Genomic DNA, 19,344 nt, shown 5'->3' with positions numbered 1-19,344 from the left:
AAAGCTTCTCTTGTGATTTTATCGGAATTGGCAGAGGTGTAAGGTGCACTCACCTTACTACCAGCACATTATGTTGTTTTAATGGCCGACTACAGGTGCAGAACCTTTGAAGTAAATCCGTGATCCAACGTCGTGACCTCCCTTGTAAGCTAGAGGCGACGTTAATCGGCACTAGCGTGATATCTCCCAGAGATGATGGGCTTATTATCTGTAACAACGTGTATGGAGATATTGCTCCCTAACTGGCTGGCTCTGAGCACTATGGGACTTAACTGCTGTGGTCATCAGTCCCCTAGAACTTAGAACTACTTAAACCTAACTAACCTAAGGACACCACACACATTCATGCCCGAGGCAGGATTCGAACCTGCGACCGTAGCGGTTCACGCGGTTCCAGACTGTAGCGCCTAGAACCGCACGGCCACTCCGGCCGGCATGCTCCCTAACTATTCTCACGTACCATAGTACAGGGTGTCCGAAACGTCTTTCCCTGATTTCATAAATTGATAACTCAGGCTAGAAGTAAGATACAAACATGAAACTGGTGTCTATTTGTTTACAAACTATCAAACTTTTTTTCACACATCAGTAAACTACCACATGAGCACCCTTGGTAGCACGTAGCACATCTAGGCGATATTCAATTTCCGGTAAACGTGTTCGGTAGACCTCGTCCTTGACATAATCCCATAAAAAGAAGTCTAATGGGTTTATGTCAGGAGAGCGTGGAGGTCAAACCGTTGGCCCATCACAACCAATCCATCGCCCAGGAAAGGTCATATCGGACGTCCAAACCCCAATGAGGCGGTGCACCGTCTTGCTGAAACAAGTCATTGGGGTGATACTGAAGCAGCTGAGGAACAGCATACAGTTACAACATGTCCAGATACACTGCAGATGTGATGGTAGCCTCAGCGAAGAAGAATGGCCCGGTAATTCGATCGTGCAATAGCGCGCACCAAACATTCACCTTTGGACTGCCTCTGGTGCACTCCATGACCTCGCCAGGGGGTTGTGAACCCCAAATGTGCACATTATGGCGATTCACTACTCCACTGACAAATAAGGTCGCTTCGTCGGAAAAGGCAATTCGTCTGAGATAACCATCATCGTCCTCAATACGCGATAGCATTTCGACTGCAAAGTCATACCGACGTGTACTGTCATTGGGCAACAAGGCCTGAACGATTTGCACTTTGTATGCACGAAACAATAAACGTTTGTGTAAAATGTCATGGAGAGAGCTTTTTGGCATCTGTAATCCACGTGAGGCCCTGCGCACCGATTTCTTCGGACTTCGCAGAAAAGACTGCCTTACAGCTTCCACCCTGTCTGCTGAGGTTCTTGGTCGACCAGACCTCGGAAGGTCAGGAACCGATCCTGTGTTCTTGAACCTCTCATATCAGGCTTTAATGCTCTTGACATCATGTGGATTCCTTCCAAATGTTGTCTGGAAGTGTCTCTGCACTGTGGTTGGTGATCGTGTCTCATGGTACCACAGGACACACTGTGCCTTCTCCTGATTGGTTAACATGGCTTCATCTACATTTATACTCCGCAAGCCACTCAACGGTGTGTGGCGGAGGGCACTTTACGTGCCACTGTCATTACCTCCCTTTTCTGTTCCAGTCGCGTATGGTTCGCGGGAAGAACGACTGTCTGAAAGCCTCTGTGCGCGCTCGAATCTCTCTAATTTTACATTCGTGATATCCTCGGGAGGTATAAGTAGGGGGAAGCAATATATTCGATACCTCATCCAGAAACGCACCCTCTCGAAACCTGGCGAGCAAGCTACACCGCGATGCAGAGCGCCTCTCTTGCAGAGTCTGCCACTTGAATTTGCTAAACATCTCCGTAACGCTATCACGGTCATCAAATAACCCTGTGACGAAACGCTCCGCTCTTCTTTGGATCTTCTCTATCTCCTCCGTCAACCCGATCTGGTACGGACCCCAGACTGTTGAGCAATACTAAAGTATAGGTCGAACGAGTGTTTTGTAAGCCACCTCCTTTGTTGATGGACTACATTTTCTAAGGACTCTCCCAATGAATCTCAACCTGGTACCCGCCTTACCAACAATTAATTTTATATGATCATTCCACTTCAAGTCGTTCCGCACGCATACTCACAGATATTTTACAGAAGTAACTGCTACCAGTGTTTGTTCCGCTATCATATAATCATACAATAAAGGATCCTTCTTTCTATGTCTTCGCAATACATTACATTCGTCTGTGTTAAGGGTCAGTTGCCACTCCCTGCACCAAGTGCCTATCCCCTGCAGATCTTCTTGCATTTCGCTACAATTTTCTAATGCTACAACTTCTCGGTATACTACAGCACCATCCGCGAAAAGCCGCATGGAACTTCCGACACTATCTACTAGGTCATTTATATATATTGTGAAAAGCAATGGTCCCATAACACTCCCCTGTGGCACGCCAGAGGTTACTTTAACGTCTGTAGACGTCTCTCCATTGAGAACAACATGCTGTGTTCTGTTTGCTGAAAACTCTTCAATCCTGCCACACTGCTGTTCTGATATTCCGTAGGCTCTTACTTTGTTTATCAAGCGACAGTGCGGAACTGTATCGAACGCCTCCCGGAAGTCAAGGAAAATAGCATCTACCTGGGAGCCTGTATCTAATATTTTCTGGGTCTCATGAACAAATAAAGCGAGTTGGGTCTCACACGATCGCTGTTTCCGGAATCCATGTTGATTCCTACAGAGTAGATTCTGGGTTTCCAAAAACGACATGATACTCGAGCAAAAAACATGTTCTAAAATTCTACAACAGATCGACGTCAGAGATATAGGTCTATAGTTTTGCGCATCTGCTCGACGACCCTTCTTGAAGACTGGGACTATCTGTGCTCTTTTCCAATCATTTGGAACCTTCCGCTCCTCTAGAGACTTGCGGTACACGGCTGTCAGAAGGGGGGCAAGTTCTTTCGCGTACTCTGTGTAGAAACGAATTGGTATCCCGTCAGGTCCAGTGGACTTTCCTCTGTTGAGTGATTTCAGTTGCTTTTCTATTCCTTGGACACTTATTTCGATGTCAGCCATTTTTTCGTTTGTGCGAGGATTTAGGGAAGGAACTGCAGTGCGGTCTTCCTCTGTGAAACAGCTTTAGAAAAAGGTGTTTAGTATTTCAGCTTTACGCGTGTCATCCTCTGTTTCAATGCCATCATCATCCCGGAGTGTCTGGATATGCTGTTTCGAGCCACTTGCTGATTTAACGCAAGACCAGAACTTCCTAGGATTTTCTGTTAAGTCGGTACATAGAATTTTACTTTCGAATTCATTGAACGCTTCACGCATAGCCCTCCTTACGCTAACTTTGACATCGTTTAGGTTCCGTTTGTCTGAGAGGTTTTGGCTGCGTTTAAACTTGGAGTGAAGCTCTCTTTGCTTTCGCAGTAGCTTCCTAACTTTGTTGTTGATCCACGGTGGGTTTTTCCCGTCCCTCACAGTTTTACTCGGCACGTACCTGTCTAAAACGCATTTTTCAATTGCCTTAAACTTTTTCCATAAACACTCAACATTGTCAGTGTCAGTGCTTCTCGGGCATTGCACCTCATCCGCTACTTACGTACTGCGAACCTAAAACAGAAAGAAACTTTGATAGTTGTAAACAATTCGACACAAGTTTTATATTTGTATCTTACTTCTAGCCTGAGTTATCAATTTATGTAATCAGGGAAAGATTTTTCGGACACCCTGTATTAAAATGGGACAGCGGCTGACGGCGCACTTTGCACTTTGGCAGATGCCGTACCACCACCACCACGCAGTGGCGTACCATGTGCCGCACGGCGACTGGTCGTCCAGCGGCGCCGACCACTCGGCCACTGGGGTGGACGGCCCCACGGGCTACGGCGGGAGCGGGGGCCACTACGCCTCTCGTAAGCACCTGGCGGGCGGCCGACGCTCCGCCCTGCGTCGCCAGAGGTACTGACTGCCACACAGGTACTGTATCTCACCGCCCACTGCACCTACACTGTGTTTCTTCATGTGTTTGATCAGCTCTCCACTCCAGTCAATCCTATACAAGCTACTGAATTTCTAAATAACCACCACAACCTACACGCATTTGAACCTGCTTCCAGCACTCAGGCCTTGGTCTCCCTCTACAATTTTTTACCCCCACCCTCCACACTTTACGCTACAATGGCATTGTAGCGAGAAGGAAGTACTTCTCTGGGCGGTATCACTAACCTGGTGTCTTGCTGCTTCGGTAAGTCCCTCGTAGCACAGTAGTAACGCTCAATCGCCAGGTTCCATGTAGGTGGTGATCCTGCTGAAGTGGAGTGGTTAGGGATGCCAGCTGTTAATTGTCAACAGCGTTTGGACTATAACTGTTTTAATAGAGAAATTGCTTTGTCACACACGTCACAGAATCAGCATTTACAATATGGCGGCTCTGGACTACGCTGTTATTTCGACACTTTTTATTATTATTATTATTTATTTTATGGTCTTCATTGGACCACTCTAGTCAAAAATACAAAGTTGTAAACAAGTTGTTACACAGGGATACAATTTCTCTCAACAATAACTTAATATGATATTTAGGTAATATAATTATTAGAGTCTACTCTTATATGAAAGGTGTTTTGCTCATCTGTCTGCCCAATATTTCTTCATTCTTTCAGATATTTTCTTTCTTCCTTCATCTGAGACCACTCTTCCTGTACCCCTTTTATTGATTTTCATTTGTAGTCTGGTTTGTGGGTCTTGCAGTATCCTGGTATTCTCTGTCTTGTTTTTTAGGTCATCTACTGTAATTTGGAGTTCTTTTATATCTTCCTTAATTTCTGCGATCCATTTAATGTCGCTCTTGCTATTCCACAATTTTTGTATTCTTTTTTTACTAATTCTGTTTTCTGGAGTTCTCATCAGATGTCCAACGAATGAGATGCGTTTCTTCCTGGTCGTGCTCATGACTGGTTCTATTTTCTTATATTCTGTTTCATTTGATGCTGTTCTCCAATGTCCATTTATTTTATATTGTTTATTTATACATGTCCTAATTATTCTTCTTTCTATCTTTAGTATTCTGTCAATTTCTGCTGTGTTAGTTGTTTTGAAGATAGTTTCAGCTGCATACGTTATTTCTGGTTGTGTAACTGTTTAATAGTGTTTTAATTTTGCATCTCTAGATAGGCTTTTTTTGTTGTATGTAGTTTTGGTAATGTAATTTGCGTAGTTCAATTTTTTTATTCTGTTCTGCCATGATGGCTTCTCATTTAGATTGTATGGTATTATTTCGCCTAAATATTTAAATTTGTCAACAATTTTGATTTCCTGTTGTCCTATTGTAATTTTGTTTGCAAGTGGTGGATCAGTTAGCATAATCTCCGTTTTTTTTTTTTTCAAATGATATTCTAAGGCCTAATTTCTCTGCTATTTCTTGTAGTGATTTCACTTGTTGCCTGGCTTCTTGAATGGCGTTGGCTAGGAGAGCAAGATCATCAGCGAATCCCAAGCAGTTTAAGCTAATATCATCTTTTGCACTTCCAATCCTTATCATCTTTGGATTGTCCTTGTACCATTCTCTCATTATGTATTCCAGTGTACAGTTGAACAGCAATGGTGATAGACAGTCACCTTGTCTTAAGCCTGTTTTTATGAGGAATGGTTCCGAAATTTCTCATCTAAACTTCACTTTTGATTTGGTGTTGGTTAGAGTGAGTTGTATTATTTCAATTAGTTTTGGATGGAGTCCTAGATTTCTTAAAATTTTTGATACTGAAGGTTTGTGGAGACAGCCATATGCCTTCTTAAACTCTGCAAATGTTATTGCCAGAGGTCTGTTCCGTTTCTTGTAGTATTCCATAATCAATTTTAAACTAATTATCTGCTCTGCACAGCTTCTTCATGGTCTGAAAACTCCCTGATATTTCCCTAACTCCTGTTCTAATTGCTCCTTGATTCTTTCATATAGGATCTTGGATGTGCAATCTAGGAGAGAGATTCCTGTGTAGTTGTCTGGGTTGCTCTTATCTCCCTTTTCGTGTTGTGGGTGGGTGACAGCTGTGGTCCAGTGTTCGGGGAATCGTTCTGTTACCCAAATTTTTGTTAGAGCCATGTGTAAGGAGGTCTTGACTGCGTCACTTGCATATTTCCACATTTCAACAAAAACCTGATCTTCTCCACATGCTTTAAAATTTTTTGTTCTTTAAGAATTTGTTCTACTTCTTGGTAAGTTGGAGGGTCTAGTTTGTTACGTTTGGTTTTTATTGGGGTATTTATGTTGATTTGTAAGGGCTCTTTGAGTTCCTCGCTATTCAGAAGTTTGTTAAATGCTTTTCCCATGATTTCTGCATTTTCCTTGTTACTCTGTGTCATTCTTTCGACCCTTTACACACATTAATACCATTTTCTGACTATACATGATGATAGACACTGCCCACTACACGTGGCGTTCTTATAACTAATAACTTCACTTTATACCTTGTTTAACATCTGAAATATGCACCCGCGACCGTTCGTTCAGAGCCGCTCCGGTTACTGGATCGTGCATTTTGAATGGCTCCTCGCGACTAACTTGCCCTGTCTTCACGAAGGACAAGAGAGACCACCTCACACACACACACACACACACACACACACACACACACACACAAAAAAAAAAAAATATATATATATATATATATATATATACAAACCTTCAGCCTATGGGCGTTCGATCGCTGTTGCTAGGCGAATCTGACGTCACGTTTGCGGACATTGTGACGGAACTTTGTCCCGGAACACTGTCTCAGATTGTAAGATCCTACTCCCTAATAGTCGGATCTTGTACCTACTAAGGTTGCACAACATTGCCTCCTATGATTTCATCACTAACGCTCCTTACTGATGCTTAATTGTTAAATGTACATGTAGCCTGGCTGCTACTGAGCAGTCCTGATCGCATAAATGTGCGTAATACTTGACTTAAACACGTGAATGGAATGCTTATACGCATTACAGCTTCCCTCCGTTAAAAATTGACTCTTTCTTGGCACCACAGGAAGTGCCCTCTCAACCAGCCCCTTCTTTCAGTCAAGTTGTGTCATTAAATGAAAAGTTCTCGAGGTTTTCAGTCGCATCAAGTGATTAAAATCACACACGACTTCAGCCAAGCACCCCTTGGTCCTTGTCAAGTGGTATGACTGCCAGTGGGCTGTTGGACGCCCTTTCTATACTTTGGCTACAGGTTGTGACATCACTGGCGCCCGCAACATCGCCATATACGGGCACACGTTGATTCGGAGTTCGATGCGCCCACTTTAACAGCGAGATCGCTGGATTCCATGTCGCGCTGAGCTGTAACCACCGTCTCTATTTAGGGTGGCTGTCCCAAGAGCTGGGCAATAACGCCCATCAAATAATAAACAATTAAACCACCGACGAGAACAGGAAAAGCAACTCGCTTGTTTGTCGTTCTGTTCCTCCGTGTTGGCGAAGATAAGCCGCTTTTTAAACGACACAACATCAAATGGATCTTAAGACCACCGACAAAAATCCGTCACTTATTGACACCATTTACAGACGCATTTTGTCTCAGAACACCTGTGGCTTACAAGACACCTTGCGAGTGTGGCTATTCTTACGTCGGATAAACCGTACGGATTGTGGAACAACGCAGGAAGAAGCATAAGAGGTTTGTATATAAGCGCGTACTAGCATCGTACTGGCGGCCACACCATTTGAAAATGGCCAAGGAGTGCCTGACAAAAAGCTGGTGTAATTTTAATCACATGATGCGCCTGGAAACCCGAGTACCTTTCATTCATTGTTACCGTCGCGACTGTGCATTCTTAAAGTTGTTTCACCATCTTCCTTTTCTTCAGTCCTTGCTCATTAGTTGGCTTGGTTCAAATAGCTCTGAGCACTATGGGACTTAACTTCTGAGGTCATCAGTCCCCTAGAACTTAAAACTACTTAAACCTAACTAACCTAAGGACATCAGACACATCCATGCCCGAGGCAGGATTCGAACCTGTGACCGCAGCAGTCGCGCGGTTCCAGACTGTAGCGCCTAGAACCGCTCGGCCACTTAGGCCGGCAACTCTTTAGTTACTTGATATTTCAACCAAATTTCAAAATTCTTATGCAGCTGCACATTGCCAAAGTTTCAATTCTCTTCTTGTCCGAACTCTTTATCGTCAAAGTTTCACTCCTGTATGGTGTTAAATTTCAGGCAAAATACGGTCAGAAATGACTTCCTAGCCGGCCGAGGTGACCGAGCGGTTCTAGGCGCTACAGTCTGGAACCGCGCGACCGCTACGGTCGCAGGTTCGAATCCTGCCTCGGGCTTGGATGTCTGAGATGCCCTTAGGTTAGTTAGGTTTCGGTAGTTCTAAGTTCTAGGGGACTGGTGACCTCAGAAGTTAAGTCCCATAGTGCTCAGAGCCCTTTGAACCATTTGACTTCTTAACATTTAAACAGATTTCTCCTTTTCAAAAATGTCTTTGGTTCTCCTGCCGGCCTGCCATTTTTTTCTCCCTCTACTTCGGCCTCCATCAGTTATTTTGCTGCACAACTTACTAAACTCACCAACTACTTTTAGTGATCACTTCCTAATCTAAGTCAGTCACCATAGTCTCATTTAATTGGACTACATTCCGTTATCCATGCTTTACTTTAGTTGATGTCCATCTTAAGATTTCCATTGAAGACACTCCCCATTTTGTTCAACTTCTCTCCCAAGTGTTTTGCCGTTTCTGACGGAACTATGTGGTCAGTAAATGCCAAAGTTGTAATCTCTTCTCCCGCAACTTAAACTCCTCATTTCAAATTTCTCCTTGGTTTCCTTTACTGTTGGATCAGTGAACAAGTTTAATCACATTGGGGATAGGTTGCAACCCCGTCCCTGTCTTGTCCCATATACTGTTTCCTCTTGCGCGTCAATCGACTTATAACTGCTGTCTGGTGTGTGTATAAGTCATCTTTGCGCTCCTTCTACTGTCAGAATTGTAAAGAATGTATTCCAGTCGATACGGCCGAAAGTTTTTCTTTAAATTTAGAAACGGTATAGACGCCTGTTTGCCTTTCTTCAACCGAAAGCATTAGCCTGAGACAAGTCGTAAGATCATATTTGCCTCTCACATTCCTGTGTACACTGAACACATTGTAATGTAAGTACTAGAGGGTAGTTCTTCATATACAGGGTGTACCCACGAAACGATCGAATTTCAAAAAATAACTGGTTATTAAAGAAGTATCTTCTAATATTTTATTACATATTAATTGAAAGTAAAAAAATTAAACGTCACAGGTACAATACAAACGACATCGTTTTCTGAACTCTCTGTCTCATAAATGTTTTCCTTTATAAGTAAGGTATTGTTGTAGTCTGACCTGCAAATTTAGCATGACCTGACAATAATACTGACGGATATTGCCGCAACCTCTTTCACAATACATTGTTTGATGGCTACGATTGTTATGCATACTTCGCTCTGGAGAACTCTATACACTCTTAAGACAAAAAAGAATCCGAATGGGACGGAAATCCCTAGATGTGATGTACATGTACGGACAAACAAATGATTACGATCTTCATCGGTTTATGGGCATCGCGTCGAATAACGTTGTGGAAGCTGCACAATATTTCAAGGAGACAGCTGCTCGTCATCTTCAGGTGCATCAGTTAAACTCAGTATCTCGTGCATTATCCCTGGACTGTTACTGGGCGTTCTCTTTTGTCCCATTTGATTCCGTGCGACTTTCACTATCTCTTAAATCTAACCATTTTTCTTCTGTTCCATTCCATTTCTCCTTATAAGTTAATCGTTGCCTAATTGTCCCTATGAAACTTTCAACAACCTCCGGTTCCTTCGATTTGTCTAGTTCCCATATCCTTATTTTCATACCTTACCGGCATTTCTTCAGTTTTAATCCGCAGTTGGTAACCAGCAAATTATGGCCCGAGCTCACCTCTTTTCCTGGAAATGCTTTGCAGTTTAAATCAGGCTCAACAAATCTATTTTTATTAAGTAATCTGGCTGAAACCTTCCAGTGTCTCCTCATTGCAGAATCTAAACTGAGTCTTCGAAATTCACCTCAGGGATCGACTAAAAACATTAGTCGATCAGTGCCTTTCCTCTTTGCATCCAAATTCGCTATCCTGTACACCCCAACTGACCAGCCCTTCGAGATGAACAGATATGGGCTAAAATAGTTTAGTCACTGCACCATGGCCGAATCATAGTTTCGAAACAGCTCCATAGCGAAAAATTTATTTTGTAAAACAGCCACTAAGCTGTGACTAAAATACCATACTAGAAAACTGCTCCAAATTATGCTTTTCGCTGATTGTACCTTGCTGTAGTAACAACTCTTCAGGATTTAACAACGACTTCTTATTCCTCATCATGTAACTAGAGAGTTCATTGAAATATACACTCTGTTTTCAGAGTTCAGTGCGCTTTACAAACGAATTCTACAGAACACTGATCATTGTACTCAGTATTGTTCGCCCTTACCAGTGTTTCATATGGCCATCGGTATAGCTTTTCATCCTGCTATCGGCAAATACCTGAGCTTAAGGCTTTTTGTGGTATCAGTTTTATAGCAAACCAGAGGACTCGTGCGAAAGTTTCGCACTTTTATAGCTTTAAATAATGACATTATCTGGAACATGTGCAGTCGTTTGGATAACGGTAGCTGTGGAAACAAAGAGAAAAAGTCTTTAAAAAGGAACCGAACGATGTGAATTAATAATCTTAAATTTATGATACATCCTTTTATACACATTTCCATGCTTTATTCCTTCTAATTTATAACTTTCGACAGTAATATTTACAGTTACCTGTTGTCGAAGAGAAGTTCAATGGAATATACGAATACAAAATACAAAGAAGTAAATAAATGACGAATGTGTAAAAGCGCTTTTCGGTAGTAAAATTTTCTATAGACAGTTTTAGCGCAAGGCCTGTATGAAATGCAAGAACCCGGCTATAAAACTTTTCTAACGATACTGCATTCATCCCAATACGATTAATATGTATTGAGAAAAAGGGATGTTGACTTGGGAAATAATATATTTATAATTATGAAGTACTCAGTAATTGAATATTGCCCGTCAGTGTGGTATCTGGACCAGATCGGACTGACAGAGGAAACAGAGAAGATGCAAAGAAGAGTGGCACGTTTCGTTACAGGTTCATTTAGTGAGCACGCAAGCTTGACCGAGATGATCAACAAACTACAGTGGCAGACAGTGCAAGAGAGAGGTGTTCTGCATCACGGTGTGGTTTGCTGTTAAAGTTTCGGCAGCGTACGTTCTTAGAAGGGACAACATGTATATTGCTTCCTCCTACGTATATCTCGCGAAGGCACCATGAAGACAAAATTAAAGAAATTTGGGCCCACACTGGGGTTACCAAGAATCGTTCTTTCCGCAAACCATTCACGCCTGGAACAGGAAAGGTGAGAAGTGACAGCGGTACACAAAGTACCCTCCGCCACACACCGCAAGGTGACTTGCGAAGTATAGATGTAGACGCGGTAAATACAAGTGCAGTGACTGAGCACCAGAGACTATACACACACGTGGGAAGAAACAGTGAGAAAAACAGTTCAGGTCAAGTTCGGTAACATTTATTTACTCATTTATTACATTCCATTGTAGCCTGTCACCTATAATTTAAACACAGACTGTAATGATTCTTGTAGAAATTTTGTAGTTTACATTAATACTTAAATTTGTCCTACGTGGTGCTACCTCCCACCACATAACTATTTTTACTATTAATAATAATAATAATAAACAACGACAATAACAAGCAAGTACGGCATAAAAAACCACCAAACAGGCTCAGTTGCCAAGTAGGACCTTCGCGGAGCGCGAAAGATGCAGAAGAGACGAGGCTACACTGCTAGCGTGGGACCGTTCCTCATCGGCCGGTGGTGGTGGTGGCAGCAAGCAATGCAGGTGCTGAGGAGGGAACCTCCCCATCGCACCCCCCTCAGAATTAATTATAAGTTGGTACAGTGGATAGGCCTTGAAAAACTGAACACAGATCAATCGAGAAAGCAGGAAGAAGTTGTGTGGAACTATGAAAAAATAAGCAAAATATACAAACTGAGTAGTCCATGTGTAAGATAGGCAACATACAGGTTAGTGTAAACTCACGAGCGCCGTGGTCCCGTGGTTAGCGTGTGCACCTGCGGAACGGTAGGTCCTTGGTTCAAGTCTTCCCTCGGGAGAAAATTTTAATTTTTCATTTTTAGACAATTATCAAAGTTCAGGCACTCACATATAATCAACTTCGCTCTCCAAAATTCCAGGACATGTTCAGATTTGCTTGGACATATGCAGGATTTGACGGTCTACACACGGAAAAATTTGAAAATGTTAAAAACGTGTTTTGACAGAGCACAGATAAAACTGTGCGACTGTGAAACTGTTGCATTCATTTGTTGCAGTTTATGTGACAAACTCTTATGTTTTCACACTTTTTTGGGAGTGATTATCACATCCACAAGAAAACCTAAATTGGGCAAGGTGGAAGAATCTTTTTACCCATTCACCAAGTGTACAAGTTAGGTGGGCCGACAACATATTCCTGTCATGTGACGCACATCCCGTCACCAGTGTCATATAGAATATATCAGACGTGTTTTCCTGTGGAGGAATCGGTTGACCTATGACCTTGCGATCAAATGTTTTCGGTTTCCATTGGACAGGCACGTCCTTTCGGCTACTAATCGCACGGTTTTGCGGTCTGGCCGCAAAACACAGACACTAAACTTATTACACTGAACAGAGACGTCAATGAACGAACGGACAGATCATAACTTTGCAAAAATAAAGAAAGTAAACTTTTCACTCTAGGGAATATTTGAACCAAGAACCTCTCGCTCCGCAGTTGCTCACGCTAACCACGGGACCACGGCGCTCCTGAACTCGAACGCTCCTAGATGATCCCTATCTTGCACATGGACTACTCAGTTTGTATATTTTGCTTAGTTTTTTCATAGTTCCACACAACTTCTTCCTGTTTTCTCGATTGATCTGTGTTCAGTTTTTCAAGGGCTATCCACTGTGCCAACTTATAACTAAATCTGAGGGGGGTGCGATGGGGAGGTTCCCTTGTGAGGAGGAAAGTGCTGTGGACTGCCGACAGCCGATGACAGAGGACAACATAGGTGTGCAGCGGACCAGACTCCTTGGTGGGGAGCTGCTCAGGCCAACCGTTGCACACAAAATCGACCACCTGATGGAGCACAAGACTTTGTCAGATTGGGTTGGGTTGTTTCGGGGAAGAGACCGAACTGCGAGGTCATCGGTCTCATCGGATCAGGGAAGGATGGGGAAGGAAGTCGATCGTGCCCTTTCAAAGGAACCATCCCGCGTTTGCCTGGAGCGATTTAGGAAAATCACGGAAAACAAAGTAAGAGCCTACGGAATATCAGACCAGTTGTGTGGCTGGATTCAAGAAATTTTTAGCAAACAGAACACAGCATGTTGTTCTCAATGGAGAGACGTCTACAGACGTTAAAGTAACCTCTGGCGTGCCACAGGGGAGTGTTATGGGACCATTGCTTTTCACAATATATATAAATGACCTAGTAGATAGTGTCGGAACTTCCATGCGGCTTTTCGCGAATGACGCTGTAGTATACAGAGAAGTTGCAGCATTAGAAAATTGCAGCGAAATGCAGGAAGATCTGCAGCGGATATGCACTTGGTGCAGGGAGTGGCAACTGACCCTTAACTTAGACAAATGTAATGTATTGCGAATACATAGAAAGAAGGATCCCTTATTGTATGATTATATGATAGCGGAACAAACACTGGTAGCAGTTACTTCTGTAAAATATCTGGGAGTATGCGTACGGAACGATTCGAAGTGGAATGATCATATAAAATTAATTGTTGGTAAGGCGGGTGCCAGGTTGAGATTCGTTGGGAGAGTCCTTAGAAAATGTAGTCCATCAACAAAGGAGGTGGCTTGCAAAACACTCGTTCGACCTATACTTGAGTATTGCTCATCAGTGTGGGATCCGTACCAGGTCGGGTTGACAGAGGAGATAGAGAAGATCCAAAGAAGAGCGGCGCGTTTCGTCACAGGGTTATTTGGTAAGCGTTACGGAGATGTTTAGCAAACTCAAGTGGCAGACTCTGCAAGAGAGGCGCTCTGCATCGCGGTGTAGCTTGCTGTCTAGGTTTCGAGGGGTGCGTTTCTGGATGAGGTATCGAATATATTGCGTCCCCCTACTTATACCTTCCGAGAAGATCACGAATGTAAAATTAGAGAGATTCGAGCGCGTACGGAGGCTTTCCGGCAGTCGTTCTTCCCGCGAACCATACGCGACTGTAACAGGAAAGGGAGGTAATGACAGTGGCACGTAAAGTGGCCTCCGCCACACACCGTTAGGTGGCTTGCGGAGAATAAATGTAGATGTAGATGTAGATGTATAAAACTGGACGTAGTATTGAACCGTCGTCCTCCCGAATGCGAGTCCAGTGTGCTAAACCACTCCAAACCGGTATTGGGAAGCATCCACTGCCAGGACGAGCTGTTTCCCACCGTAAAGGTACCGAGCTGCGGCGATGTCTTCAGCAGTTAAGTTAATGCTCTGTCACAGGCTGCTGACCAAACGAAAGAAACACCCTACTTTTGCAACTCGTTCAACAAATGAGTTATGCCTGCTGGGTTATGGAGAAATTTCGATTAAAAACTGATTTTGCCCAGAAACAATTAGAGTTCCTCCAGGTCCCATGCATTCGGGAGGACGATGGTTCAATCCTGCGTCCGGCCATCCTGATTTAGGTTTTCCGTGATTTCCCCAAATCGCTCCAGGCAAATGCCGGGATGGTTCCTTTGAAAGGGCAAGCCGACTTCCTTCCCCGTCCTTCCCTAATCCGATGAGACCGATGACCTCGCTGTTTGGTCACTTCCCCCAAACAACCCAACCCAGGTTCCATGATTTAGGAAGATAATCAATCGCTGTTACGTGGTGCTTCGTGGCTTCCATGCTGTTTTCTTCAAAAGAAGGTCGCCCAAATATTTGATTTCTGTCTCAAAAAAAAAGTACAGATTGTACTTAAGGCACGCCACTTGCAATTTAGTGAACAAAATCTGATAGTTAGGAGGATGTTCCTGCCGTGAGGAACCTCTGACGATAATGTCATCAAGAGAGTTTGCACAGCACTGAACATCTTGCATTAACTGTTCCAAAAATCTCTGGTAATTGGCGGACGTAATCGCGATGCCAAACGGGAGGCTAGAATAACGGTACCACCAAAAGAGCGTGTTGACGACCATATCTATTGAAAAGCGGAATTCAGCCGAAGCTTCAGGTATGCCTCCACCAAGTCTGTGTTAGAAAAACGCTCACTGCCTGCCAGTTGCACGAATATTTCTTCCAGGCGGGGAATGGGATGGCTATCCACACATATTGGGTGTTAATGGTGGACTTAAAATCCCTGCACAAACGAAGCACTGCCGTGGACATAGCTCACTAGCTTGGAGGAACAAGTTCAATGATCTCCAAGCTGTGTAACCCGTCAAGTTCTTCGCTAACCGTCAGCCGCAGAGCAAATGAAATAGGCCGAGCACTACAAAATTTGGGAACGGCTGTTGGTTTAAGGGTGATGTGGGCTTCTTAGTCTTTTGATGCACCCAGTCCTTGCGAAAACCGTGAATCTAACTCGTCGCAGACGTCGTCTAATGCCTGGAATGGGATGGAGTCGGAAACGAGATGCACAACATCCTGAACATGAAAAACAAAAACTATGAACACGTTGAGGCCCAAAAAGGTTTTGGACGTCGAACTTCCGATGACCAAAAAAGTGACCGCCCGTGTGACATGCTGATACTCAACTTATATCATGAACTGTCATTGAACAGGTATCGTCTGATTGCCATAATCAACCAGACAATTATTGGTGGAGGAAAGAGAAGGGTGACCCAAGAAATAACACGTTTTAAGATTTACAAGAGAGACAGAGGCCTCAGTGTCGTCTTGGAAACAGAATAAAATTTTCACTCTCTAGTGGTAAATGGAAATGCCTTGTGGCTAGGGCCTCCCGTCGGGTAGACCGTTCGCCTGGTGCAAGTCTTACGAGTTGACGCCACTTCGGCGACTTGCGTGTCGATGGGGATGAAATGATGATGATAAGGACAATACAACACCCAGTCCCTGAGCGGAGAAAATCTCCAACCCAGCCGGGAATCGAACCCGGGCCGTTAGGCATGACATTCCGTTGCGCTGACCACTCAGCTACCAGGGGCAGACTCACTAGTGGTAGTTCAGTGGTAGAGCACTTGTCCGTGAAAGGCAAAGGTCCAGAGTTCGAGTCCCTTTCCGGCACACGGTTTTAATCGGCCAGTAAGTTTCATATTAACTCACACTCCACTGCAAAGTGTGAAAACTTCATTCTGGAAATATCCCCCAGGCTGTGACTACGCCATGTCTCCACAATATCCTTTCTTCCAGGAGCGCTAGTCTTGCAAGTGACGAAGGAGAGCTTCTGTAAAATTTGGAAGGTAGGAGACGAGGTACTGCCGGAAATAAAGCTGTGAGGACGGTTCGTGAGACGGGCTTGGATAGCTTGGGTGCTTGGGTAGAGCACTTGCCCGCGAAAGACAAAGGTCCTGAGTTTGAGTCACTGTCCAGCACACAGTTTTACTCTGTCAGGAAGTTTCATATCAGCGCACACTGCGCTGCAGAATGAAAATTGCATTGTGGAAAGTAGTAATATTCAATTTTCAAGTCATTTCTCCAAACTAGGGATAAACACGCTACCCAATTTCTACGCTGCGTTCCAAAGTACCTAATTCTCCATACAATTACTTAACCAATACTTAGTATGTACCCATTAACGTATCCAGTATACATATCTCGCTTCTGATTATAATGTTTGTGTGAATTAACTGTGGCCTATAAACTCTATATCACCCTAAAAAAAATGTCAACTATAAATCCGATGCTTTGCAAACACTGAATTTTACGGCCGCTTCTGCAAGCAGTTCACTGCTTTTATGTCTGAAAGCTATCTGCAGCATAGCACACTCGTTTTGAGACAGAAACCGCTGAAATGGTTCAAATGGCTCAGACCACTACGCGACTTAACTTCCGAGGTCATCAGTCGCTAGAACTTAGAATTAATTAAACCTAACTAACCTAAGGACATCACACACATCCATGCCCGAGGCAAGATTCTAACCTGCGACCGGAAACCGCTAAACTGTCTTCATATGCCCCACCTGCAAATTGTAGTCTGTCTATATATTAATGAAACCTTTGGAAGTCTCTACTGATTTTAGAAAGAAAGAAATACCTAGTCTTGCCTGAACTATGTTATAGCAAAATGCCTGAATTATGTTATAGCAAAAAAGCAAAATCATCACAGATGTACACTGAACTGACTGTAATTGTTTATTAAACAGAATGAAACACAGTCACTCGTTAATATTTGGAAATATGTGCAATGCAATATAAGATTTGTAAAGCGTGACAGAAGACTCTACTGAAGTTATACAGATCCAGCTATGCTCGTCATAGGTTATTTCTTATTAATAATCGGTCGTTGTGGCAGAGAAGCAGCAACAACTGGTTTGAACTAGAACAATCTTGACAAATAAGCAAACAATCTCAATTTAATTATTACCAGGTAAAACTAAGTTTCATAATGCAAACAAAACTGTTTGTTATCCTGTCACAATGTTCAGCAATATTAAGAACTTTTTTCGTCTTTATGCGAATGTGGAATTTTACATGGAACTGCTGTTCATCAGTAGACATACGTAAAGTGATGCACTGGACAGTCCAGGCCTCGCTCAGCATGTTGTGTTTTACATCCAATAGATTGAGCGAGGAATCCGTAAACCTACCCACATTCTAATTCGTCCATTCGAGGCCATGTGATATTTATTCGAGAAGAATTATTTCCAGCTCACCTGTAGCGTCTCCATAAGTTGCCTTAAGCCCAGCGCGCATTCATAACATGGGAGTCTCGTAAGTCCTGGTAGAAACCCACGTTCGAATAGTTACGAAATAATATTCTACTCAGGGTGTGACCATAGAGCTACATTTATTGTAAAAACTTTCACATGCAAAATTAACAGCTACAAAATTCACTAGTTACAAAATCAAATTAATTAACAACACTGTAATAAGCATACAATAACATTAATTACATTCATTTTACGTACAAAAGCAACACAAGAACAAAGGTCTCAATAACGTTCGTAAATATGAAGTAAGGTACATAACCAGTAAGAGTGCAAGAGTGTTGTTACATTAAAATTTTCAGTGATCCTACTTTTGTTACTGAGGCTCTTCTTTTCAATTTGTTTCAGAGATGACGGACGTACTCAGCTGCGAAGCAGTTCTCCTGTGACGTCAATACGGACGCTGGAGTTTTGTTAATAGATGACAGAGGTCGTCGATGACGAATGGGCCTCAGTCTACGACAGGATGACTTGAACATTTCATACGATAGACCTACGTTGACGTGATAAACCAGTTATACTATTCAGTCGCTAAAGCAAATGACTGTAAGACAGCATGTTAACAAAGACAAAGTAGTACTGAGTACAGCATGATGCCAAAAAAAAAAAAAAAAAATTACGTGTACACATTGGACGACTATCATAGAGCTAGCCTCGTGTAAACTCAGGGCTCTCAAGAAGAAGACAACACTACGTTACATTTTATTTATTTCGTAATTTATTACTTATTTAATTTCTTAGTCTTCTGTCCTTACAGTTCATTGTTCTTCTAGACTTCATGTAATTTTATGGATATTTTTAGTACAGTGTACTATAGGTAATGTATTAAGAAACAAAAGTAGTACAAAGACCAAAAGTCAAAAGAACGGTGGCAATATTTATCACGTGCCCAGTCCACGAAAGGCGAAGTCTGCTGTAATTCAATAGTATTTATACTGACAAAGCTGTGATTCTCATTTCATATTAATAAAATATTGTATATATATCCTACTCTTTATTCAATCTTATGCTCACACACTATGCAGCTTCTCGATAACTGTCTTTATTTTCCCCATTGTTACGTACTTCCTCTACCATTCAGTTCACTCATTAGGTATGTCTACCGGAACCCATGCATATCCATGGATTCCTCCTTGTCATGCACATCGATGGCTGTATGTCGCTTCTGCAAGAACTATTCCACGTTCCCCTGCTATTTTCGGTATACTCAGTCGCCAATAAATATGTACCATTACTTCCATTGCACTAACTGCTTTTAGATCTCCTTTCGACCATTAGATAAATCTTATAACACATTTGTTGTGAAAGTGTTTTAAACATCTGTACCAAAACTCAAATATCAGTGTTCTACATTTAGCACCATACCATGGAAACGACTCTGAAGC

General features: G+C 42.8%; 1 protein-coding gene across 1 annotated transcript in view; it reads left to right on the top strand.

The window, feature by feature from the left end:
- The window catches only part of LOC124788528, an 83,674-nt gene extending 65,080 nt beyond the window's left edge, over positions 1–18,594 (top strand). The window contains exons 4-5 of the mRNA XM_047255799.1: positions 3,772–3,971; positions 18,308–18,594. Coding sequence (XP_047111755.1) covers positions 3,772–3,960 — 189 coding nt within the window. The 3' untranslated portion in view covers positions 3,961–3,971; positions 18,308–18,594. The remainder of the gene's footprint in view (positions 1–3,771; positions 3,972–18,307) is intronic.
- The last annotated feature ends 750 nt before the right edge of the window (positions 18,595–19,344 follow it).

This window comes from Schistocerca piceifrons, chromosome 3 (assembly GCF_021461385.2).
Source record: "Schistocerca piceifrons isolate TAMUIC-IGC-003096 chromosome 3, iqSchPice1.1, whole genome shotgun sequence".
Classification (NCBI taxonomy): Eukaryota; Metazoa; Arthropoda; class Insecta; order Orthoptera; family Acrididae; genus Schistocerca; species Schistocerca piceifrons.
This window is presented reverse-complemented; position numbering and strand designations above follow the sequence as displayed.